Genomic DNA, 27430 nt, shown 5'->3' on the forward strand with positions numbered 1-27430 from the left:
TGGTACCACTTCAAGGAACTTCTAATAGGGAAATATTAATGTCTTATTTGCTCAGCAAAGCTTGTATTAGACACTTAGACATGTATTTACTATTCATTAAGATTAGCTCATAATCTGCATTATTTTAATTTAAAAAAATATAAAATATATATTTTAAATATAAAATATTTTTTAAATAATTGCAGTTAGCTGATGCTAAAACATAGAAAAAATGTTATGCAGACTATGTATTTATCATTAATAATTATTTGCATTAAATATATAAATATACACTAATGAAGCTTATTTAATCCACTGAATAGCTAGAGTAAAGTGAACTGTTTTTCAAAAGGAGAACTCTTCAGGATCCTGCAAATAATCCTAAATAATATAAATAAGAGACAAATAATTGACTTTGTGAAGAAATCTTTGAAGTTCTACTGTGTTCCTGGACCTCCACGGCAAAGGTAAAGGAAAAGGTAAGTTTGAGCTATAGCCTTTATGCATCTAAACTGACAGACGTTCACATTAGAACTGACGGTTCATCATTTCAGGACGGCGGACCTGCTGGAGTGAGGTAATGTGCGGAGAAGCGGATAGCAGGAGGTGTCGTGAGGGAAAATTTGGAGAGTGCAGAAGCTGCTGTGGTTCTATCTGAATGCCTGAGCATCTTAAAAAGCACGTTCCTCCTCCGTGCTGCCTCCTCTGTTGCCATGGCGATCCACCGTCACCGCACTCGCGTGCTTCTTCTGGAGTCACACGTGTCTATGTCACATGACAAACACATGCAGCTCCCCTGCTTTCAGTAAATGCTGGGGTCTAAAATTAAACTCCAACCTGTGTGTGTGTGTGAATATATATGAGAGAGAGAGAAAGACTGTGAGTCACCAGTGATTTCTAAAAAAACTCCCAAAGCAGTTACCTATTAATTACCATTTACAAGCCCTAAAGGAAAAAGCAGAGACAGAGACATTATTTAACACTGAACTTAAAGTGTTTCCTGTTTATTTTCTGTACTGTCCTTTTAAGTAAAATTTTCAATTGGAAGAACTGACATCATCCACAAAGTTGTTAACAAAGTTTTAAGTTGAGAACTACAACTTCACATCGCACTGTTTATAAACTGCCTGTAGACCAATCAGATACAAGCATCTACCAATTCTAGAGCATTTACTCAAATTGAAGATGCCTCTGGTATTTCCTATCCAGATAATGAACAGTGCAGTAAAATGACTACGCAAAAACGCAAAAGTCACTTGCAGTATTCCTTTGAGACCAGATACAGACACAGAGGCACCCTCTCCAGAGTTTACCTTCATGCCTTATGTAACCAGTGCCAACCATGCCAGATAATATCACAATCCCAGCAGGCGTTACAGAGGGAAGAGAGAGAGAGGTACAGGGAGATAAAGACATAGGAACCAAACAGAAATAGAAATCAGAGTCATGAGGGCGTGTTTTGTGGGTTATATTTTTTTTGCTCTGTTTCTTTTGGGGTTTGCTCTGAGCTTGGTGAGGCGTGGTTTGTTTTTGTTTTCAGTTTGTAGCCATGTGTCCGGTGACAGTTAGATGTCACACCTCATTAACACCTCCAGTGACCGTAAAAATGTGTTTACCGTGTGCCGGCTGATTATGTGGCTATAGAAAAAGTTGCTTGTATTGTACTCGGTACAACACGGAAACTCAAATAAAACGATCACGTTATTGACACAGGTCTAGCAGTGTGTGTTTTTTGAAGTGTGAGGGTTATAGTAAAGTGTTACCTCCAGGTCATCCAGCGAGCGAGCTAGGCTGAGGCGCTTGGAGCGCCCGAACGATCGCCTCCCAGATGAGCGCTGAGGAAATCCCATGGTAACACCCCGGAACCTTCCTCCCTGACAACACAGACACACACAAACACATATAATAAACATGTTTTAATTAAACAGCCCTTTGTCATATTTGAATACCACTGGTCAAATTAAAAACGTTGTTGACTTTTCTAGGTGAATAATTACGATTTCTACAGGAAAGAAACTAAACATTGTGTATTTATTTAGTCTAAATTAAACTAACAAATAAAAAAGTAGTTCTACGTTAATGTTTCTTATGTTTATAGCTCCACAGAATCCCTCCCTCATCATGAGCTTCACAATAATCCACGAATCAGTTCAATATCAGCAGAGACATTTATCAGCTGGAGATCCAACCTGAAATAGCATACATTCACAAGGAGTAGTGTAAAGTTACCTGTGTATTTATGGAATGTTTCAGTAGGTTGAACATGATAGCCTCCTTTTAGAAGCTCATTTTAAGTTAAGTTAAGGCCTTCAGGTAAAAAAAGGAACACATTTCTATGGTCTTCTATATCTATCTTTATACGGGAAAAGACTAAGAGGTGTTGTGACGTCTGTAGACTAGACTGAGGAGAAATGACAGTAGTGACATTGTATCGTCTGTATATAACCTGAGGCTCCTTCTGTCACATTCTCTTGCTCTACATCTCTTTCTCTCTCTCGCACACACACACACACACACACACTCACACACACACACGGAATGTCTAGAACACACAGATAATCTCTTCTCCACTTCTCAGTAAGATACATCTGATAGTGGTATAAGGGCAAAGTGGAACTGTGCGGGGTCACATGGACAACCAGGTTATTGGGTTGTTATTGGATGTGTGTGTGTGTGTGTATGTATGTATGTATGTGCGTGTGTGTTATTCAGTGTCTAAGAGGCTGCAGGCTCTAATACTCCTCCACAATTGACCATTCAGCTCTTGTCCAAAGCACTTAGGTCCATCTTTCTGCAAGAGAGTTATAACAATTGCCCTGTCTCTACTGACCACTGACCTTCTCAAACCTGCAGTCCTGATAACACAAGGAGTGTGTGTGTGTGTATATATATATATCTATATATATATAGGGCGGCACAGTAATGCACCAGGTAGTGTCGCAGTCACACAGCTCCAGGGGCCTGGAGGTTGTGGGTTTGATTCCCGCTCCAGGTGACTGTCTGTGAGGAGTGTGGTGTGTTTTCCCTGTGTCTGCGTGGGTTTCCTCCAGGTGACTGTCTGTGAGGAGTGTGGTGTGTTCTCTCTGTGTCTGCGTGGGTTTCCTCCAGGTGACTGTCTGTGAGGAGTTGGTGTGTTCTCCCCGTGTCCGCGTGGGTTTCCTCCGGGTGCTCCGGTTTCCTCCCACAGTCCAAAAACACACGTTGCAGGTGGATTGGCGACTCGAAAGTGTCCGTAGGTGTGAATGTGTGTGTGTCTGTGTTGCCCTGTGAAGGACTGGCGTCCCCTCCAGGGTGTATTCCTGCCTTGCGCCCGATGATTCCAGGTAGGCTCTGGACCCCCCGCGACCCTAAATTGGATAAGCGGTTACAGATAATGGATGGATATGGATATATATATATATATAGGGCGGCACAGTAATGCACCAGGTAGTGTCGCAGTCACACAGCTCCAGGGGCCTGGAGGTTGTGGGTTTGATTCCCGCTCCGGTTGACTGTCTGTGAGGAGTGTGGTGGGTTCTCTCTGTGTCTGCGTGGGTTTCCTCCAGGTGACTGTCTGTGAGGAGTTGGTGTGTTCTCCCTGTGTCCGCCTAGGTTTCCTCCGGGTGCTCCGGTTTCCTCCCACAGTCCAAAAACACATGTTGATAGGTGGATTGGTGATTCAAAAGTGTCCGTAGGTGTGAGTGAATGTGTGTCTGTGGTGGCCTGTGAAAGACTGGCGCCACCTCCAGGGTGTATTCCTGCCTTGCGCCCAATGATTCCAGGTAGGCTCTGGACCCACCATGACCCTGAACTGGATAAGGGTTACAGATAATGAATGAAAAAAAAAATTATATATATATACATAAACACAACGGAGTATATATGAATTAAACTGACAATATATTAACTTTATGACATTACATTTGTTGTTTTTGTCAAATAATGGATTTAGAGGCAAGCAAAACCTTTCTGATGAAAAATTAAAGGAAAACTTGACTTTAAAATGATGTAACACGATGAACCCTGCTTCCCATGACCAGGGGCATTAACTATTAATTGCTAATAAATAATGTTATAATTTTTGTCAAATCAAAATGCCTTTTCTTGGGGTTGAGAAGATACTATAAATATTGGTTGTATATTTGTGCACAATAAAAGGGTGGTTGCACTAAAACTTTCATGTTCTTCTGTTAGGAGCCATTCATCACCACTCTGAACATTTTGTCCATTTAATAACAGAAAGAGAGGCAGGCAGACAGACTGTCAGACAGACAAGAAGGCATATCTCCATAAGCCGGTGTTGAGAGGCTGGCTGATTTGAGCAGTGTAATCAGTCTCCTGTGTTGCCTGGATACGCAGAGAGCTCTCAGCCTGTGTCTTCAGCACCATCCCGAGTTTTAAACACACACACACACACACACACACAAGAGCTACAAACACACACCAAAGGCTTTCTGTCTGTATTCTGTAATCTATTTTTAAGCACACACTTCTTTAGCGTCCTACCAAGAGAGCAAGCGAACAGAATTATGTCAGTGCTCTGCAGAGAGCTGGAAAAAGAGAAGAGAGATGAACTACTCGTCTTTTACACAAATATTTTACATACACACACATTCATGAAGCGCAATATAACAGAAACATGTGAACCACAAACCTCTGACACATCCACTATACCACAATATACTCCACTGTCACCAAGCACCACCATGAGCTCAGGAGGGAGTTCTACTTCTTTAATAAAACACATTCGACTGAGGCTTCCAAACAAATGCTATATTATTAAGTAGTGAATAGTAAGAGCTCATATAATCGCTAGGCTAAGTATCTAAGTAAAATGAGTGCAGTACGGTGTTAAACTAGGTTTTACTTGAAGAGATGAGTCTTCAGATGCCAGCAGAAGCGAATGAGTGACTGTATAATGAGTTTTATCCAACGCTGATGGAAAAAGACACTAAACTAGTGAGACCCGGCTTTGTGGTCATGCTTAGATTGAAGAAAGACACGTAAAGGGTCCAGAAGTGAAGACCCAATAGGACGACCTGACAGACTGGGGTTTCGTGCTGAATTAAGGTGCATGTGTAATGTAGAGTTAGGACTCCCTTTGAAGCTGGGACACTCTGTAGTGGAGAAATTGAGTCTGATGCTATAGTCAAGTGCGGAGAGGACTAGGGCTTGAAGAAGAATCCTCTGTGGTGAGGAAGCGTCACATTCTCCTGATGTTGAGAAGCAGAAATATGCAAGGTTTGGCGGCAGTCATTCAGCATGCAGAGAGTGTGTTATCCACCGCACGACCAACCCAAGTGATTCAGCTGTAAAGTGTTAACGCACTATTGATGGAAATGCAAATAGCACACTCAGTATTGACAGGCAGGGGTAGAGACAAAAATCTAAACTTCCCCGTTTTTTAGCCTTCAGAGCAACCAGGTAGAAGACCAAGTGAGTTGCGACACCCCTCCACATTCAGCACATGCCACAGCTATGACTTGAACCCAATCTCCAAGTAAAGAACCCACTTCTGAACTGCTGTGTAATTACATTGGCTGGGTGGAACCTGGGAAACTACCATGTTAATAAGATCTGGACGTGTCTGTACACAATCACACACACACACACAATAAAAGGAAACATCACATACAATTAAATACAGAAAGAAAGAACAATGTCGACACAGAGGTTCACCAGTGCTTTCAGTGTGGATTGTGTGTTTGTGTGTGTGTGCACGTTAGTTCATATGACCACATCCACATGATCAGAGCTTGAAGCAGAGTATCAAACAGATCAGGTTTCCATGGCAAACACGTTCACTTCTCCAAAAAGCCAGCTAAGACGCCTCATTTACACTTACTCTCAGACTCACACATATTCTCAGCTCTGCCTTCATCACAAATTTTGTTTCTCTGCTCTGTTAATTAGAAGTTTCAGGACACCTCTCTTTTGAATTTGCATTGCATTTTATTTTATTAAAAAAGAACAACAAAAAGCAAAGCAAAGGTTTGTGAAACAGTCAATGTACAAAATAAACATCCTTCAAAGTAACAGCTTTAAATATCAGTACTTGTAATTGTGTGTAACACACACACACACACACACACAATATTGCATAGCCAGACCGGGAGATGTTCGACAAGTGTCCAACATCTGTTATAACACCTTTGGGGGGCAGTAGAGAGTAATGTTTGTTTATTTGAGCTCGAGCATTACGACAGCGACAGACAAGAATTAAAATGTAACCAAATTGTTGATCACATGTATTTACACTGCACTTAATTATCAGCTACCACTTCAGGATCTGAGCTTTGATGGACTGGAACTTTTTCCCGTGGGTGTTCCTTGTGATTATCCAGTGATTCTGGGAAGGCTCCGGACCCACTCCGACCCTGATCAGGAGGAAGCAGTTACAGATGATGTATAAATAAATAATTGAATAAACCTAAATAAAGCACGATCAGAGATATTTCCACAAATATAACAGGACACTATAGTCCTCAGTAACATACTGAGTAATTGCAAAATGGCATTTATTATTGCTACCTCATTCAGAACATTACCAGTGAATTTCTGAGATGGACCTTCTGGATGTTGGAATGAGATAACATCATGGGATGCATGTGCAGAAGGAAGGTCTCTCTCCTTCTTTTTGCTTATCATGGCATTGTAAGTCCCTAAAGAGCCATTTTTCCTGTTTACTCCGTTCCAGAGTGGCCGAATTTAAAGCCCACCACAACATGTCAGTGTGAAGTCGGCATAGACGTAACTCTCTCTTCCTATCTCTCTTTCTTTCTTCCTCCCGTTTGTGAATCCATCTCCTTCTCTCCTCTGTGTCTCTTCCTCACTCTCTTCTCTCCAGCATTCGTAAACCTCCCCTCTCTCTCTCTCTCTCTCTCTGGTCTTAATCATCAGTGACTCTGTGTACCTAAAAGAGAGCTGGTCAGTGTCAGCACACCGGACGTTTGTCACGACTGTCCAGACAGCGCAGGGCAGTGCCAGTCTCTCAGCTGAAGGTATGTTTATGTAGGGAATGTTGCAATTAAAGAGGCATGCTGGAGATGCAGGTGTGGTTTACAGCTGACATGACAGTTATACTCCTTTCAGACCCCAAGCATTCTTCCAGTCTAGACATGATCTGTTGCAGGAATTTAAGGCAACACACACACACACACACACACATACAGACACTGATACAGAAACGCACTTGTATTCTAGCATTCAGCTAAACAATACTCTTTAAGCAATCGCTTAGACATTCGCCGGATTCAAAGAAACTAAATATAAACCTTTACATCTTCACATCAACTGAGGAGGTCCTTTACTTTTTCCACATTCAAGATCTTATAAGCAAGATCAGATAGTGGAACACTTCCCCCTGCTGGTGGGCAGGAGCGACACTCATTTACAAGATTATTGGATGGGATTAGTCCGGATAATACACAGTAAGTATTATCAGTTATTATCAATTATCTTTACTAACATAAACATACAGAGAACTCTGTGCCCATTGCCAAGTGTTACAAAGGGCATAAACATGAGGAGTTGTGGAACTGTATTGCAGTCTGCAGTGATAGAGCTCCTTTAAACACAACTGCGATGAGTTAGAGTGGCGTTTGTGATGCAGAACTAATCGTCTGACAGCAGTACCTGACCTCGCTCTTCTGCTGCTGTGACTAAATGTCATAAAATCCTACAATCAAAGCACAGAACATCTAACGTCTTCTAACATCTAGACTGTTCCTGCAGCAAAAGTGGGCAAACAACTTATTCATATACTTGATTTTAGAAGAGATTTTGTCCATGTCCACAAACTTTTGGCCATAAAGTGTTTCTTATCAGGTGCAAATCAGTCATATATTTCTCATTAAATAATTCACTAATGCACAGATTGGAACTAGGGCTGGACAATAATTCAGTATCAATATACATCACAATATAAAGGTTTCAATAACAATGATATGACTTTTAAACACATTTTCAATCAATATACAATATTTATAGCATCAGTCATTGACAGGTGTTCATTACAGGATGCTGTTGTCTGTCACTGCACACAGATTGAAAGGTAGTTTAAAAATATTAATAAAATTAATTAATAAAACTAAAAATTTTTTTTTTTTTCCAGAAAAACTAACAATGTTTTGACAAAACACTTCAAAGCACAGAGTCAGTGAAATGAGATCTAATAATGGGCTGGCATGTGTGAGCTGACTGGGAACTACTAAAACTCGTACACTCCTGATACCCGTTCTCCACTCCATGAGTCACGGGTCCTGTGTGAGACAGCCACATGGGGCCGTTTCCACGGTGACGGTGCTGACTCTGACCCAGCCTGCTCTCTGCTCCGAGACGACCTCACTGATGCTGGTCTCCCCTAGCAACTGTGATCTGAGGTTCGGTGCTGGAGAATCGTGACCAGCGTTTCAGGCTATAGCTTAAAAAAGCCCATTCGTCAATCGGCCCCAAGGCTCACATTAACTCGTCTACTCTGATCTTACTACATCAACTAGCAGCTTCGCCACCTGAAATGGTTTAGGGTGGATGCCAATTGAGATAATAAAAAATTACTCGGGATCCACTGAACTACCAGCTAACTGCTGCAGTTCTGTACAGAACACTGGGCTGAGGAAAAAAGTTGGCAACTCAAGGCAATTTAAAGCTTTGCTATGCCATCCCTGACACTGTGTGACATTCAGTTTTCTATAAAAAGTACAGGACAAAATTCAGTCCTCAAGATGCCTGCTGACACTGTTTTTAGTCAAATGCATTTTGAAGACAGGATGCTTGGCCACATTATTTAAAGGCTAAGCACCAGCGATATGAAAGTGTCAAACAAATAAATACAGTGGAGTTTGAGTTCCTAACTTGTGTTTATTGATGGTCAGAAAACATGTTATTTCTTACTAATTCAAGGAATAAGGTTTAAAAGACCGTTGGTCCCCCCCCCCCCCCAACGGTGTTGGGACACTCTAATAGGCGTCTTGCCTGTGACGTAGATGGTGGACAACACTCTAGAAGCTGCACTTAATTTAATGCAAAATGACGAAAAGGTGTGTTGTTTTTGGCTTCAATCATTCAATGTACAGAGGGACATCTGTGAACAAATGGCCCAAAGATCCCACAATATCCAGAAAATGGACTAAATTTGACAACTTTAAACGGGCACTTTGGAAAGGACCATCCGCTCTCTCCGTTATCTGTAGCTCATTTCACTGGCGCTTTTCCAACAATATGGACATGTAAGGACACCAACGAAAGGTGTTCAAGAGCCTCTGTAACATGGAGGTAAACAGGGTGAGGACACTCACTTCGCCTGTTTTAGTTGGTGTTAGTTAACGTTAGCTTGACTCGCTAAACTCGGTGTCTCAGATTATACTCGGCTACGTAGCTGCATTACGGAGGTTTATAGTGTCGGAGGAATTCGAGTTCGACTTCGATCACATTTACAAGAATAACGGTACCTCTACATTTGAGTTTAGCTTATTGCTAGGCTTTTGTCATGAATAATGTTGGTTATTTAGCTAGATACTCTCATAACAGTCAGTCATAACGGTGTTTTACCGCGGCGTTGTTCAGCTGTTGTCCACCAGTGACGTCACAGTTGCGTTCAAGAATTTCCGTAGTGAGCTCGGGTTTCTCCGTCAATTTAATAAAATTGTCAGTTTTAAATCAAATTAAGCATAATATTTAGATTTTAATTCATTCTTATATCTGTCAGTAACTAAAATAATGTGAAATATTCATGGAGGTCCATTAAGTGGTGCTTAGCCTTTAATTTGCAATCGAATAGTGCTGGGCGATATGAGCGCAGATCAATATCATGATTAATTACACATTTTATCATGATTATAATTAATAAACGATTGTTTTGTTTTTGTATTTTTGACCCTTATAGTTCAGTGACTACAGCATGCTCCAGCATTAAAGCTGGGATATTTTTTCTAATGTTGCTGGGAGCTTGTTCCTCTCTTGTTTTTTGAGCACTCTTCATATTTGGTGTGTGACTGTGCTTTGGTCGCTTAAACTGTTTACTTTTGACTTCTTTTTGTTCAGGGTCATCTTAATTTAAGTCAAAGCCAAACACATCCAAACCACCTTTGTTTCTCTTTGGTGTGAACTGCTTGGTCAGCCTCTGCGTTTAGGTTCTCCTTTGTGTTGCTTCCATGTAGCAGAATCACTTGACTACAGCATGGTAGTGTGGTTTTAAAGGGACAATACATGAACACACACTGGGGACATAACAGAATTTTAAAAAAGTTTAAAAAATTGATATAATCGATATAGACAAGATTATGTCGATTAGATGTTCTGAATGTTGATTTCGATTCGTTTTCGATAAATTGCCCAGCCCTATCCAGAATCACTGGGCGCAGGCGGAAACACAACCTGGAGGGGGCACCAGTCCTTTGCAGGGCGACACACTCTCCCACACTCACACCTATGGACAATTCTGAGCAGCCAATCCACCTACCAACGGGTTTTGGGCCCGTGGGAGGAAACTGAAGCACCTGGAGGAAACCCACATGGACACAAACTGAACTGATGACAGTAACGATAACAGTACATTGCAATATATATTGAATTACTGTCTACTATAAGGTACTCTAGAACAGAGCATTTCACATCAACTGACTCAGACATGCTTTGATTACATATTCACCATTTTTTAAAATTGGTGAAACTTCCTCTAAAGCTGATTCCCAACTCACAGTTCTGTGGTCTACCCGTGCTCTCTCTCCTGTATGAGTCCGAGAGTGCTTTTCCCTCACTTCCTCGTATTGTGAAGCCCAATCTGATTTAAGAGTGAAGCTGTGAAACAATAACCACGAATGCCAGTTTGCTTGTGGCAGGAAATCTCTCTGTGTCACTTATCTGAAGGAGTCAAAAGACGCTGGCCTGCTGCATCAGGTCCTGAAAAGTTCACACACAGTGCCCAGAACAACTGTGCGAAGTTCTCAGAGAACACAATTCTCAAATACGGTTATAGTTTCTGTTTATAAATGGAAAAGGCTTGTCAGACTGAGCAATGCCTCTCAGTGTCTGTTGATCATACTTCGGAGCTGCATCTTTGTTTCATTAGCAGGACATAAACCCTCATTCCAGATCATCTCTCCCCACCCTTAGACGAATGCCAGTTTGTATTCTGAAACCAGCATGGAAACTGAAGCTGGAAAAACATCTTAAATCATTATGGAAATCCCAGCTACCAGGAGTTTATCATTCATAAACCAGATCAAATATAATCATGTCTGAAGAGTTCAGTTTAGGACTGTATATGAATGGCAAATAAAAACAGAAAATACTGTAAAGCCAACTGGATATTTACTAAATAAGAACTGTACCTTAGAAAATTATTATTCGCCTACAGCAAGGCCTAGTCTTTTATGAGGAAAGGTGGGATGAGACTTAACTCTTTGCCAAAAAATGCAAAGAATGATTGAAGGATTTCAGGTATTTCACATTTCACAGTGGATAAGATCATCAAAAGCTTTCTGGAATCCTGAGAAATCTCTGTAAATAAAGTGACCAACCGATTGCCCTTCAATCCCGCAGACAGCTCTGCATTAATAACAGACATGCTTCTGAGAATAATATAACCATGTCAGCTCAGGAATGCTTCCATAAACCATTTTTAACAAATGCCCTTCTCTGCACCCAAGAATGCCCTCCTGTTAGGACTCTGCGTCAGCTCGGACTACAAATGTGCCTGTGTGCGGTGAACAACGTGCCATAAAATGTCTCGTTTCCACTGGTTTTGAAGCCATACAAACTCCTCCCCTACTCCAGCCATGTACACGCCTTCTAGATGGACAAGTGCTGCACGCGTATGTGTCTACCTCTACAACCTTGCATTGTCTAGTGTTTAAGCACCCTAATGCTATACACTGTGATGCACCGCTGCTTATGACAACAACATCAATGCTAACTTCTCTTTGGCCAAGTTCTGAAATGGAAGGCTGCACGATACCATTCACATGATACCTTCTAGGTGATGTCTTTTTCACTAGCCCCCACTCATTTCAATGTGACATTGACAAGTCACATTATATTTGAAACATGCAATGCATTATGGGGAAATGGTGGTGTTTAAATAAAATGTAACCTTTTGTGGCCAATATACAGGGGGTCCTCGACTTATGACGTTGATCCGTTCCTACGTCGCGTCGTAAACCGATTTTCGGTGTAAGTCGGAACATACGTACATACTGTACGTAAATAACATACTGTACGCACTTATCCTATCGTAACACCTATCCTCCTCGGTCCCGAGTCGCGTAACCATGTATTCTTCCGCCGCGCACACCAAACACGAAGTTCGCGTTATGACGTTTACGACGCAAAACTACTTAAGTCAAAACAAGGATTTAAACAGTAAATGGGAGATGTGTCGTAACCATGAAACAGCGTAACTCGGGAATGACGTAATCCGAGGACCTCCTGTATTGTTCCAGAAATAATGATGATAAATGATATTATTGTATTATGCCACTGATGTAACGATAATATAGCAGCATAGTAATGCAATTAAATCCCTTTAAAGAGCAATTAACATATTAATGCAAATAATCTAGTTAAGAATATTTAGACACTGGAATTTTAATATAATAAATGTTTAAATATCCAGAGAAAAACAGAGAACAGCGCAACTGGCAAAAATATTGGTGCTGTTTATTCTTATGTAAACCAACACACAAACAAACACAACATTTATATCAGCACTAGATACTAGATAGTAACACAGTCGTAAACATATCCATTTACCAACATTTTTGAACATGCTATAGATATCCAAGTTGGAATAACTTCATATCTGTTTTTGTACTTTATGAAACATATTAAATACTAATTTCTGTTTGTTGTTTTGTTTTTTTTCTAACTATTTTGAGGACTATTTGAGGTTTGAAGGAGCACACAGTCATTTAGACCTGGATGATATGAAACCTGCACTGTGTGTCAATCTTATCATCTCAGAGTCAGTTTTAACACACACTCACCAAAGTGAAGACACAGTAAATCCACCCTGCACGCAGGTATGAGGATCTTTACACTGTAGCCACGCATTCAAGCCTACGGTACATCTCCGCTAATGTTCTAAAAATCCCAGAATAGAATTTAAAATCCACAATCCATTTAAGGGGCAGGGAGCAGATCTACACTAAAATGGAAAACGAATGTAGTTCCCACGGCAGTGTCACCCATCAGCTAATAATTCCTGCCCACTAGCAACAATTATAGCTCATGTTTGTGTGTGCCTGAATTCAGTAACTATACTTCGGGTGTAAGAAGCAAAAACCGAACAGTGTCAGTTGAAAAGAGAGAAACGTAAAAATAATTATAGGTCAATATTAGTTTATTCCCTTAAACTGCAACTGCCAAAGGTCTGTGAGAGGTTTCAAAATAACTTATAGTCAAAGGCTAAGGGTTAGGAACCAAAGTCAAATTAAGTGCTTTGTTGAGCACATTGTGTTTAGAAGAGTTATTAACAGAATATTAACCTGTATTTAAGAGGTTAATTACTTAACTATAAGTTGTATTTTAATGTGTTAATAACCAAATTATAAGACTTGAGTTTAAGGTTTTGAGTGAAAGCCCACCTTTTTCTCGGAGTCCTTTGTCCTCTTCCCTTTGTGCTGCTGGGGCAGTTGTTGGTGCTCCCGGAGAGTCTTCTCTGTTCCAAACAGTTTCTTGGCCCACTCATCTTTCTGGGCATGGAGACGGTGCGGCTGGGATGCGATTTCCCCCGCCGCACGATACCGGTCAGCTGGGATCTTACTCATGGGCGGTGGCAGGGTGCTGCAGTTAGCGCTGGACCAGCCGTCAGTGGATTCAGCATAAGATTCCTGGTCACTGCTGTGGCCGTGCCTCCAGTCTCTCAGGACGTGAACTGGCAGCCAGCGCTGCCCCGCCCCTGTGGCTACAGACTTCTTACCGTGGACTGGGTAATGATGCCGCGATGGAAGGCCAGACATATCCAGTCTAGAGGCGGTGCTTAAGTGTCTACTTGAGAGAGGGGGCGGGTCTCCGTGGGGGTGTTGGAGAGGTTGAGAGTGCTCTGGGAGCTGCTCGTGTCTGTAGCCATTCCGATGGGATACGGCAGGATGAGGAGGAGGAGGAGGGGGAGGAAGACCAGCCTGAGACCCGGAGTTACGGGCACCCTGAGGGGCTTCCCATAAGCCTGTGGGGACATGGCGGGCAGGGTTAGCTCCCAGGTCTACCAGTAGGACACGATTACTCTTTTCCTCAGGAAGGAAGTTGCCTATGCCGCTGTCACTGTTGCTGCTTGTGCTGTTGTTCTGCTGAGCATCCAGGTCGCCATCCAGAAAGGCCCGAGCCCTCATCCCCTCAATGGACTCTCCCATGTCTCTGTACAGCACAGAGACAAACTGCAGCAGGGGCTGGGAGGTGGGAGGGAACTCCAGGCAGCCACCTGTGTCTGGGTCTGGAGTACAACTGAAGCCAAAGCGCCGGGACACAGCCTGGTGGGTTTTGTGGTGACAAAGCTCCGGATCCACGATGAAAACATGGCAGGAGGTCCTCAGGCCCTGGTCTTCCTCACTGCTCCGGCTGGCACCTCTGTCATCTGAGGCCTGCATCGTAACCAGCCCAAAGAAGCGGCGGTCATCTGGGCACACTGCACTGAAAGCCAGCTTCTCAGCTGGGTAGGCGGCCAGGATGGCACCACGGTCACTGCACAGACGCACGCAATCATGCATGACCTGGAGGAGCACCAAAGAGTGGATCTTTTGTTCGGCTCGCAGACGCCTCATACAGCCCCGGATCGCCTGCGAGAGCAGGAAATGTAAACAAATAAATATAATAATTAAATTATGAGGAAAAACGAGGAAACATATAAAAGATGCATAATAGCTGTTATTTTGCTTATTACTATTAAAATTATTGTTATTATGGTTCCAATAACGCTAAATTATATATAAAAATATGTTACAAATAAAACTTGAGAAGTCATGCAAGATTCCTTCTTAAAAATGGGAACTTTGTACTAATATTTCTAGCAGATTTTTACAATAACAATATTTATTGTACTCTGAAGAGCAGAATGTTTACGTGTAACTTAGCAGCTGTGCTAAAACATCTGCATTTTATTTATCTTTAATCCATCCATCCATCCATCCATCCATTATCTGTTAGCGCTCATCCAATTCATTGTTGCGGTGGGTCCAGAGCCTACCTGGAATCATTGGGGGCAAGGCGGGAAAACACCCTGGAGGGGGCGCCAGTCCTTCACAGGGCAACACACACACTCACACTTACGGTCATTTTTGAGTCGCTAATCCATCTACCAACATTTGTTTTTGGACTGTGGGAGGAAACCGGAGCACCCGGAGGAAACCGGAGCACCCGGAGGAAACCCACGCAGACACAGGGAGAACACACCACACTCCTCACAGACAGTCACCCGGAGGAAACCCACGCAGACACAGAGAGAACACACCACACTCCTCACAGACAGTTACCCGGAGCGGGAAAAAGTCCCTGGAGCTGTGTGACTGCGACACTACCTGCTGCGCCACCCTGCCACCCCTGTGTGTAGCCCCAATTTCAATTATATATATACTAGTCATCTGCAAAATAATCAAATGTGTTTTGCAGTTTAAAAGTCGTTTATTTATGCTAAAGTTGGGGCCTATCACAAAATTCATCAGATGGCACATTCCATATCATGGTACAATGACATACAGACTCTCACACTTACCTGCAGGCTGTCATTCTCCAGGTTGGCACTAGTGGACGCCAGCTCGATGGAGCCCAGGTAGCCTACGACCATGCCCACGTTGAGGATGCCTTCTAAATCATCTGGCTGTTCAGCTTCAAACACATCCACAAACACAGAGTCATCCTGCAGCACTCTTGCCATCTCCTCCTCAGACAGGAGGTTAGGGTTGCTCCTGTGAGGGTCAATGTCGACGTATGGGATGTCCGGTTCAGAGAGTGGCCTGCGTTTGGGCGCACAGGCCACAGCCTTCTCTGAACTGCTGGACGAATGGCTGGAACTCTCGAATATCATGCTAAAGATTCCACCTGACTGCATCTCAGCCACCACTCGCTCTGCTCGGTTTATGCCCAGAGTTTTGGAGTCCATTTTGGGCCGGAGCCAATGGCTTTTATGGTCATGGAAACTCAGCTCCTCGTCACTTGAACAGGAGTCCAGTTGCCCACCGCAACCATGCTGCTTCCCCTCAGCAATGACTAAATGTAGCACCCCTGAGCATCGACCAATCAGTTTGACCACATCTTCATGAGATGCTTTGGAAACGTTAATGTCGTTGACGCTGAGAATCTGGTCTCCAGAGCGAAGGCCTACATAGTCAGCAGGACTGCCCTTCAGAACACAGTTTAGAACACAGGGGGACTGACCTGAAAGAGTGAATCCATATCCTGCCCTTCCTCTGGCGACCTCTACACTCCTAACACGACCAGGCGGCTGACCATTTACACGCCGCCGGCCTGTCTCTGATGGCCGAAACATGTTTTGGCTTTCTGGTTTTTGGCAAGGGCTTTACAATTAGCAAAATAGTCTAAATGCAATTCTGCTGCCCTGTTTTGGGATTTTTATTTAAATGTGATTACTTCCAATACCCTAAAAGGGTTCTTTGGTACAAACGATGGGTTCTAACTTTGTAAAGTGTAGTTTGTGATTACAGTTGTAGCACTTCATTGGAACACTGTATTTTAATATAAAAAAAATAAATCATCCAGCTGTACTGTCGGAGTCCTCACAAATGCAGAGCTGCGGAGCTAAATGTAACACTGAGGTGAGAATGTCGCATCTGCACCAGTCTCTTTCTGTATGGCATCATGCTGATGAAAATTTGACCTGTGATTACAAGATACTTTCTGTAAAAGAGAAAAAGAGGGGAAACCCCAGCAATGGATTAACTGAAGTAGACAGATACAATTATGTATAAACAGCTATTTACATTGCAACAGAGATGCACAGTCAGTGACGTTCTCATAATTAAAATTACAGCAAAAAAAAAAAAAATATATATATATATATATACATAGACATTTTTTAATCAGATAGCTTGAACTTATAGTCAAACTTTCAGACTGTCTCAAAACAGTGTATTAAGCATAAATATGTGACCCCATTTTGTACCAAAGTAACCACCTGAACATTTCAAAATACATAGAATTTTTTCACTTGATTATGACAGTACTACACATTAAAGAGTTATATTAAGGATCACGTCACAATTCTTATTAAGTATACACATTTTAAACGGTTTTATCTATATTCTCTCCTTTACCCCACACGGTAAAAACTATTATTCGCACATTTTTCTAACGGCAGTTAAAAACTGTTCTTCATTGTTCGTCAATGTTCTCCACTGGATCAGCGAGGAGTCGTTCTCGAACGAGCACTTTAAATCGACTCTTTTAGGCGAACGTTGTGAGTCGACTCTTGTTGAAGAACAATATTATTTCATGACCAATAGAACCGTTATAGATGAGAGAGAAGTTAAGATACTATTATCTATTATTATCGTATTATTGTGAGTTCTTGAGTAATAATTATTAGAAACTCCCTGTAATTAAATATTAACTTGTAAATATACAAGCCTCAATATTAGAGAAGAAAGTTTAAAATGTCCTACATTTTTAAACGGTTTCCACATCCTATTTATTAGCTTCTATAGGTAATATACAATACACAATATAGCTTTATGCTGCTAACCACTACTCAGCATGAGATGTTTAAATTTGTATTAGGTCAAATGCTTCTGAATGAAGAGCACCGAAAGAGTCGACTTTTCAAATGACTCGCCAATAAGATCCGAAGCGTCCATCGCTTCTCATGCACCCTTGCTACACGGCTATGTCCCGCCCCCGAGCTCCTATTGGGCAAGTAACAACAAGTCAGCACATGTAACTATGACAACGTAGATGTCAACAGACAATGACCAACGGCCTTTGGCCAATGTCCGCGTCAATCATCTCCCGAGTTCGGGAATCCGGTTTGATTGAGGCTGGCTAGTAGGCTCGGAATCCAAAGTATTCCACAGGTGTCAAACTTCAAAAAAGTTCACCCTTTATCAAACTAAACAGTTTAATTCATTAATAAAATATGTGATACATTCGGTAAAGCTTCCCTGGCCATATCTAAGACCTCGTTAAATCGAATACATCAAAAACTCACCCTAGACCTCTGCTCGAACGCCACAACAGCAAGTAGCTGAAGTTGGCTTCTTGTTCGCCAGCGTCTTATTTAAATTTTTCCGGTCCACCTTAAATTCGGCAGCGGTTTCTTTCTAGCGTCTATAACAACTGCACCACTTAAGGTGGAACTGGAAAAGACGCTGAAGAATAACGTTAACGAGAAAACATAAGCCTCGTCGCAAAAAACTGCCCTTATACTCAGCAAGTAAAACAGAAAAGGCAGAAATAAAGTCTGCTTCATGCTGCGATAAACGAGGCCACACTGTCTGTGTGTGTATATATGTATAAACTCTAAACGTTACAGAAGTCAACCAGGCTGAAATGGCCAAGCTAACTAAAATGAGCGAAATGGGATATAACTTCCAGGGAAGATGAACTTACCCAAAGTCTGATATAATATACTCCTCTATCTTATCGCTAACGGAGTTCCGTTATACTCTCCTAGTAATAAACGTGTCCTCCGCCGTTGCACGGTTATTGACTGCATGGTAACCTCAGCCTATCGTCCTGCTGGAGTAAACAAAAGAAGGCCAGCCAGCTGGTGGAAGGATGGAGGAGGTGTGGGCTTCCCCAAGTGTTTTTTCTTTTCTTTTCTTTTTTTAAGGATGGACCACTACTGTAGCTCTGTTTCAAGTCACATGACTTCATGGCTCTGTAACTTACATCCAAAAAAGGTTCTTCAAGGGATCATAGTCAAGACACTGGTTCTGTACAGAACCGTAAAGTCAAAGATCTATTTTCATGAATGCATATTTTTTTAATCCTGTTAAACAGCACTCTAAGGGAAACCTCTTGGTTCATTAAAACACTTCTTCAGTAAAGATCAAATGTATTACTGTGTTAGCATGTCACAGCGGCTAGAAGTTGCATCATAAGTGCCAAGACAGAGCAAATCAGCTTTGAAATTGTGTTGTTCCAAAACAACCTTAAAAACATGGATTCAGACAGTCAGTATTTCTTACATCACAAACTTCAGGAACCAATCCAATCGTTATGTGGGGTGGGTTTAGGGTTAGGGGGTCAGGCAAGTGGCAGAGGTGGTTGAGACAGTGAGTTAATGCATTTTTTAATAGATCTATGCATACTAATGGACAAGAATATATGAGATACAGCTGAGCAGCTTTTAAAGAATGAGGATTTGTTTTTTTCTTTGATAACTTCTAAACTAGGGTGACCAGACGTCCTCTTTTTTAGACTTAAAATAATGTCCGGGCGGAATTTCACAAACGTCCGGGATTTTGTTTTTCTAGAGCTTACAAAGAACTTTGAGAAGAGTTTCGTTCACAAACTAGTCCCGGCCTCCCCTACTCCGATTGGTTCGCTTGAGTGAGAAGGGGGCGTGGTGAAGTAGACTAAAATCTTCTGATTGGACGGTCCGACTGTAGAGCTACCGTTATTGGTCGATAACCTTCTCTGTAAACATTTAATTGGTCAGTCTGCACGTCAGTAGTATCTATGTCATTTTGGTTTTAGGGACTTATTTGGTGACTGGAGGGGAATTAAATAAAGATAAAATGCACTGAATGGGTTCAGCTACAGTTTTGTTCCAAGTCAAAAATTTGTGTTCAGACCCTAAAACAATGTCAAAAGGACCCCTTTTGCTAAAAATGGTGTATACTTTTGTCTTTCAGGAATGGTAAAATGTCACGCAAATGCAAGTGCAATGAAATGAAGGGGCTTAATGATGAATCATTTTTAAATAATAACAAATGTTAAGTGCAGTTTTAAAATCACTGGAATTTTAACCACAGTTAACCACATAATTCCATGTTGGCAAAGCTGGCATTTAAGTCACATGAAAATATTGGTCTGGAATATTGCCGTTTGATCACTTATGCCAATAATTCAGCGCTAGTAACAACAAACATCAATCTTATTTTAAAGGTGTGCCATTTGTAAGGTTATTTAGCTTGTTTCGATGGTGCAGGTGCAGAACTGCAACAGGATACTGATATCAGATCAGCGTAAACGGGGCTCCAGCCTCCATCTGTTACAGTCACAGATTAATAAGCAGCAGTTCAGTGTATGCAGACCATCAGTGTGCACACTTTAAGCAATGTTTGTGGTGGGCAGAGGACCAAAAGGACAATAATATGCATTTAAAACCAACAGAAATAGCCAATCATTATTTCATTACCTTACTTCTCGTGGGATATGTTTGGAGAGATACGTTTTGTTTCAACAGCAACGATATGTTTATTCTCTCACTGCGTGTGGGGGTGGGGTTAGGCTAACGTTCTGGTGAGCCAAACTAAACTTTCTTTGGGCAGGTTTAGACACATGTCCACACAAGTCAGGTCAACACCGAGAGAATGACCGCACTCACATGAACGGTGGAGGCCTGTGCCCAGTCCACCTCATATTTTAAACACTAACGGATCCTGTCTCTTTCTTGGCGAGCTTGAGATCTCCCCCTGATCTGCTGAGCCTGTTAAGACCCTGCTAAGTGTTTGAGAGGATTATCACTACACACTGTCCCAAACAGAAGTCTAAAACCATTGGCCACTACTGTGATCTGAAAGGGGTTGACATTTTTACACACATGCGACTGAAGCTCTTCAGTTTAAATTATGCTTAAAAAAAGTTAAATAAAAAAACCAAACAAAAGTGTTGCAAAATAACTGGCAGGAAGGGAATGGAAAAGCAAAGAAACAAAAAAACCTCTTTAAACATTGCATTTATTCATTTTATTACTACATTATAATCTTTCCAGTAATTTTATATTAAAATAAGCCATTACATTAAATACAACAACTTTGTCTTCATTCGACTGCATCAAGCTTGCAGAAGTGAGTTGGAATACTTAACAACAGCAGAAACAACATGTGATCAGGAGACTCCAGTGCCAGGCTATCACAGCCTCCCACACTGCCGTTTTGAACGAGTGCATACTTTCACCATCTGCCAATCTTTTCCTGATACACACACGCTGACCCTCCTCTACGGTACCCACGCGCTTGACTGATCTATGACTCAATTACAATGAGCAAAATGGCAACACTGACCTTCAGATTAGCACTTAGGGAACTTAAGCAAGCTGCAGGAAAGGTGGGGGGGGGGGGGGGGGGGGGATGGGGGGGGTCTGGGTTGGGCTGGTATTGCAGATGGAGAAGAGGAAGGGAAACGGGGGGAGGGAAATAAAATATAAAATCATTTACGCTTAGGGCTTGAGCAGAGGAATAGGAGAAAACATAAAAAATAAAAAATAAGTGAGGTGTGCTAAATCCATGAAAGCAGCCACTAATTCCTAAAATGGACCATGAAATCAGGAGTTTGTAACCATGCTGTCATTTGTATTTTGCAGGGCATCAAGTCTCTGAATACATCATCTCCAAAGTAGCTTTCAAACAACACACAAGTTAAAAGTTTATTGTGTAAATGCAGAATCTGTTGTGGCACCGATGCCAAAGGGACTCAGAGGTTACAGTTGAGAAATCTCTGTGTGCATGAAGAAACATTGACTGTGTCTGTACAAGGGAACACTTCAACTGTGACGATGTCAAAGGCTGGATATTTCTGGCTCTCTATACCACTAAAACAATGCGGACAGCACTGGATATTTGTTCATATTTAACATATCTAAAGCTATGACTGCAATGCAACAAGACCGACAAACTCCGCTGCCTTGGTACAGAGCCGATAAGCATGCCAGTGGTACCTACACACAACCTGTAGGATTTATTCCAAGTTTGTCATTGGTCAGAGGGCCACTTTCGTTGTAGTTTTTACATCACAAGAAAATACAGATTTCATATTAAAAGCAGACAATGGCATGCTGCAGGCTAAATATACACGATGCTGCCAGGTTGTTGACTAAGGCTTCTATTTACAGTGAAGTGATGTCTGTACCATCGAAACAAATGCAACATGATTGTTCATTCTAGGCCCCTTAAAGAGTGAATAGCTGTGTTTATCATAACACGTATTCCAGTCTCTACCAGGAGAACCCTTAAGCACTCAGGGGGCTTACACACACTGTGTGTACATCTATATAAAGGGAAGAAGTCTGCACACATTCAGTAACTGTGGTGTTCAAGCCATCTCTACTTTTGGTGACCAAACTTGCGCACCATGTTTTTAAGCACAAATATTTCACTTTTGCATACGTTACAGGATTCAGGGGACTAAAAGACGTCTAGTGGTGACTCTATCAATAATCACGTTACATCCTGAGCATTAAAAGAAATCAAATGTACGAATACGAATCTGAAAATCTATGTGGAGCGCTTTCATATTCGGACTTAAAAGTAGTGATTTCTTCTTAACTGTGGTCAGTATACAAATATAAAACACCACCAAGCACTATGGCTATTTCACACCCTTCCGTGGAGGGCTAAACATTTCGTATAACGAGGTGAACCTGCCTGAAAATGAACATAAAAACTATCTGAAGTTCAGAGGAGAGTAAACACACGTCGGCCAATTCTTCACCAAAACAAAATCATCACGTTTTAAACTTTAAATACAGGAAGTAATTCATGGCTTTAGCAGCTCCCTTAGATAAGGGAGAATTATCCAAAGACAGTTTGCAATTAAATGTCTCCGTTTTCCCCAAGTGCTAAAGGTCAGAAAGGGCAAGCTAATGCATTGTTTGTGCAAGAGGAATGATTTAAGAACAAGATTGGGTGGGGAGGGGGGGTTCTTCTGCTTCTTGGGCAGGAAGAGAGGGGAGTTTAGAGAGAAGCGGCAGAAATGGTGGGTTGAGTTTGAGGACCACCACCAAATGGGACACATCCAACCTACGTGCGTTTGCTCCACCAGGTTAAACAGTAAACATCTTAAACAGTAAACGTCTTTCACAAAATATGTTTACCATGACATGGAGATATAATGAAGTTTAAACAGGCAGTCCATCTAGATGTTGGTTTCGCTGTTGTGGGAGGGTTCAGCAAGAAACATCCTGAATGTATACTGGTGAAGGTCTGGATGGAAAAAGGCTATGTACAACCTGCTCACTGTGAGTAGGCTACCTAGGTCTGGAGGGTTTTGATCTGCATTTCACTATTGGCTGGTTGCGGTCTGTGTATTGGCCGTCTGATCTTACATCTAACGGGATTTCACCTTTGTGTAAACAATTCAGATCAGTTCTGTTACATTATGTTTCCTTAAAGATGCTGAGGTATGCCTCTTGAGTATTTTCGAAAGCTGGCTATTCCAGTTTTCAATTTTAGGGATGCAAGGATATCTATCTGATTAAAATTCTGCCATTTCTTGCCAATCCCAGTCTCGTTTTTTTGGTCAATAACACAGTAAACTGCTTAGGCCCTCCCTCATCCTCCAAATCCTGGTTTAAAAGGACCTTTTACATCACTAATACTGTATGATCTCTTTATAATGGTAAATCTAAAAGCAATATGGCTCTAAGCGATCACCTTGCCTGAATTATGGTGTGTCTCATTGAGATCTAAACTAGTGTAGCATTATGGTCTGTCTCGCAGCGACACATCTTGGTGCAATTATTCGTATGTGTCTCACAGCGATGTGTCTTTGTGAATGATTTGCAGGCAGCAAAGCAGCTGATGATAAGGGCTACCGGGTGATGCCACCATTTCAAAAACAGACTGGAAGGACCTGCGGTCCAACTCCTCATCGATCTGGTGTCGGTAGAAGTCCATGGCCACCAAACAGAACAGGCTTACATCCACAGTGTCTGACTTGCCCATGCGACTGATCACATGAGGAAGACTTAAAAGGAGAATTAAGGAGAACAAGAGCATTAATGTTTACAGCAGGTAAAAATGAGATATCCTCACAGAAAATTTTCAACTATGATTCAAAAGCCTTCTCTGAAAGTAAAAGATGACAAACTACTTATTAATTACCTTCATTTCACAAGAAATATTTGATAAGCCAGTGTCCAGTGTCACAGCTCAAGTTATTGTTACTGAGATAGCACCTATGACTATTGCCATAAACCCTTACTGGCCTAATTATAAATTCAAAAATCAAATAAGTATCTAAGAAGTTAAATCACGGTTGGTCGAGAACATTAATAAACGCTGTTACAGATGGTGTATCTGTGTGTGATTAAGGATACAGGGCAGAGATCCACTGGCTGGTGGAGGCACTGATGAAAAAGCAGGACAGGCTCCACATTGCCATGGCAACAGGTGTTCTCTGTGTGAAGTTAGAAAGGGAAAGTAGCACCCAGTCTCGCACCATGGAGGACTGACCTGTGGCATGGAGTGTTTGAAAGACCTGAAATATAAAAAGCATAAATTTAAATTTAATGCCAATTCACAGTTCAAATTAAAGCCTAAAGTAAAACTTTCCTGGCCTTACTAAACTCTCTCACTTAATGCATTACAATAAAGCAGTGAAGCACTTCCCATTGTAACGAGAATGCCCGATTATGTATAAATCAAATCATAATGCACCTTATAAACCACAGTTGCCATGAACTGTGGGTAAGGCTGCTGATTGGACAGGAACTCTCCGATGACTTTGTTCATGACATCTTGTGGTGGGAAAAAGTCATCCAAGAACTGTGGCAGGATACGGGAGACCACCCTTGCTTCGCATGGAAAACCTTTACGGATTCTGCGTTTTTGTGAGGGGGAGGGAAATACATCAATAAACTCATCACCTCACTTTGAATCAGAAATAAACCAGAAACTGAAATAACCGAATGTTGCAATTGAAAACATGCGTAAGATACATATACAATATATGTACAGTGGAACCTCTACCTACAAACTTGATCCGTTCCGTGACCCGGTTCGCAAGTGGAAAAGTTCGTTTCTCGAGTCAATTTTCCCCGTTTAAAATAATGGATAAGCACTTAATGCGTTCCAGCCCCCACCCTGAAAGTCACCCTTTTTGCACTGATATATGTTTACAACACTCTCAAATTAGTAAAAAAATACATGTAGCGTTACTAAAAATAAAAGAGAAATACAGTGGTAACAGTAATAAAAAGCAATTAAAAAAGTTAAGTGGTTACATATCGCTACCTTGAAGACGTGACGACTGGCTGGAGGAGTAACACAGGCACTGGCTGTATGACGGGAGGTGGGGGGGGGGGTGGTATAACGGAGAGTAGGCGGGTGAACGTGGGGGGACGAAGCGTAGATACGGCTTAACTTAGCACGAATTTCGATGTCTGCTATTTACACTAATGCTAAATTGCTAAAGCTACAATTTGCTAATCTTAAAAGCTCACTCAAGTCTGGGCGCTGGGAGACTCGTCTATTGGGGTCAGTGGCCATTTCCAGCCGCCGGCTCGGCGGAGGCTCGAGTTCGTTTCTAGAGTCGTGGTTCGTTGGTGGAGGCAAAAAATATTCAAATGCCCAATTCGTATCTTGGAAAGTTTGTTAATATAGGCGTTCGTTAGTAGAGGTTCCACTGTATATCTTAATTAGACATGCTCAAGTCTTACCTGTCAAAAAGGACCGAAACACGCTCCATGGCAACAATAACGGACTCGCTGTCAGGAGCCGTGGGATCTGTCTCAGCCGGACGACCAGGACTCGCTTTCTCTTTCCCTGTAAGAGAAAAGCACAAGGCCCTTCAGGTTCAGCCGCACATGAAATTCAGGCAGAGTGTAACATCTAGCTTTCTAATCATTGCATGTCATAGTATTTAACTCCACTTTAAAGCAGTTAAAACTACAAAGCTTCTTTGTCTTACTGTTCAAGGCACAAAATCATATCTTATATGAAGAGATGTTTCTAGAACTATTCTAGTCCTATCACTGAAGATCATTAGTGTGTGTGTGTGTGTGTAGGTGCCGTGTGTTAGTCAGGATTGTTAGTATGAGGAGGGGAAGCTGTCCTACAGGCTGGTTCTCATTAGTAAAAGGTTGAGTAAGGAGAAAAGGTGAGCTGAAATGTGTCCTGCCTTCCTCTCCGGGCACACCTGTGTACATGCAGGTGAGCATGAGACCCAGGGCGGCCATGGCGCGGTGTGGGCTAGGCATGTTTACGCGATCCACGCTCAGCTTCACCAGGGTCTCGGCGTCCATCCGCGACAGCTGCTCAGACAGAAGTAATCGCTCAAGACCTCGCAGTGCGCAGTGGTAGATCACTGACGGAGTGGCTTCCTCACTGGCAGAGAGCATCACTCCACACAGCTTGGAAAAACAGGGATAAACAAAGACTGAGCATGTGTACAGAGTACAGAAAACAAAAATGTGCCTGATTCCCATGTCTAGCACTGTGAGCAATTTTGACCAAGTCAGAAGCAAGCATTTCGCATGAAAACAGTTTGAAAACCTCTTAAAAACCCTCACCTGTATGACCCCTGCATTGAACTCTGACCCAACATCCAGTGGGTAGTTCTCCATCATGTAGAACGCCACAGCACACATCACCAACACATGCTGCTGATTATGCAGGTTCACACAACTGGAAAGAAGATATGAACACACAGATTAGTTTGTCTTGCACATGCAGACATATTTCATTAGCCCGCACCAGCTGTCTAGTCTTCTTAGGTCTCGATACAAAATCATATTTTACACCTAATGAGAGGCTGATAGCCAAGCAGTGCAGCTCAGCATGCAACAGGCTTTGCCATTAGATTTAACTACAGGGGGCTGAAAGTCTTAAAAGAGCCATGGTCAGCACGTGGTCTTTTATCTAGAGAGGAACACTAACTGCTGATCTAACTACTTTCTCATCTCACATTCTCTCATATGTGACACACACTGAGCTCTGATGACTGTGAGAGGAATCATTGTTAATTGGAAGAAAAAAAATAATGGTAGGAATTTGCTGACAGCAGAACTACTCAACATTACATACTCAAGGACTGTGAATATATATTGTTGATAAATTATAAGATGAATAATTTTGTTAGTAACTCAGTGTTGCATTTAAGTTATGTAGGTTTAGTGAGTAACTCTGCATGTACATACTCTCCATTTCCAAGTACAGTTACTTTTGTTTAGCATTAAAATAGTGCTGCTGCTCAAAATCAGTCAGAAGTAGGATTGGGCCGTATAATGGTAATGCCATATACTGTGGAATTTAAAAATGTGCAAGGTATCTCAAAATGAGCACTGTGTTTATGACGTGTGTGGTGTGTCAAATTTCTATTGTGTCTTTTCTTGTGCATTTAAGAGAGTCACAGGGAGGGGGCGCTGTGGGAGTTCACTGACGATGTCACACACTAAAAACAGGTGGGGGAAAATGCAATCCCAATAGCCCAGTGCTGTTGTGATTTTTTTATCATCATCAACATGTGTTGGTTTGCACTGTCTGGCTGCGCTGAGATGAACTGCACAGCGCCGAAAACCCTTCACTTGACCTACATTCACGCAGTCCAACAACGCAACCACCAACCCCACATTAATACCGTT

At 42.0% G+C, this 27430-nt stretch overlaps 2 protein-coding genes across 8 annotated transcripts in view; both read right to left on the reverse strand.

Moving 5' to 3' along the window:
- rgs12b (regulator of G protein signaling 12b) overlaps positions 1–18664 on the reverse strand; it is a 76529-nt gene extending 57865 nt beyond the window's left edge. For all 3 annotated transcript variants that reach the window (XR_010804017.1, XM_066678403.1, XM_066678404.1), the window contains exons 1-4: positions 18511–18664; positions 15662–16803; positions 13542–14729; positions 1743–1853 (exon numbers count right to left, since the gene is read on the reverse strand). Coding sequence is in view for 2 of the 3 variants with exons in the window: in XM_066678403.1 (XP_066534500.1) it covers positions 1743–1853; positions 13542–14729; positions 15662–16435 (2073 nt within the window). In the remaining variant the exon portion in view is untranslated. The remainder of the gene's footprint in view (positions 1–1742; positions 1854–13541; positions 14730–15661; positions 16804–18510) is intronic.
- Positions 18665–21201: 2537 nt separating this feature from the next.
- The window catches only part of htt (huntingtin), a 35688-nt gene continuing 29459 nt past the window's right edge, over positions 21202–27430 (reverse strand). For 4 of the 5 annotated variants that reach the window (XM_066678376.1, XM_066678374.1, XM_066678373.1 and 1 more), the window contains 6 exons: positions 26360–26474; positions 25969–26200; positions 25508–25613; positions 24507–24669; positions 24167–24327; positions 21202–23814 (listed from right to left, as the gene is read on the reverse strand). In XM_066678376.1, the coding sequence (XP_066534473.1) occupies positions 23601–23814; positions 24167–24327; positions 24507–24669; positions 25508–25613; positions 25969–26200; positions 26360–26474 (991 nt within the window). In that variant the 3' untranslated portion in view covers positions 21202–23600. The remainder of the gene's footprint in view (positions 23815–24166; positions 24328–24506; positions 24670–25507; positions 25614–25968; positions 26201–26359; positions 26475–27430) is intronic. The other variant, XM_066678375.1, reaches the window with a different exon arrangement.

Source organism: Hoplias malabaricus, chromosome 8 (assembly GCF_029633855.1).
Source record: "Hoplias malabaricus isolate fHopMal1 chromosome 8, fHopMal1.hap1, whole genome shotgun sequence".
Lineage (NCBI taxonomy): Eukaryota > Metazoa > Chordata > Actinopteri > Characiformes > Erythrinidae > Hoplias > Hoplias malabaricus.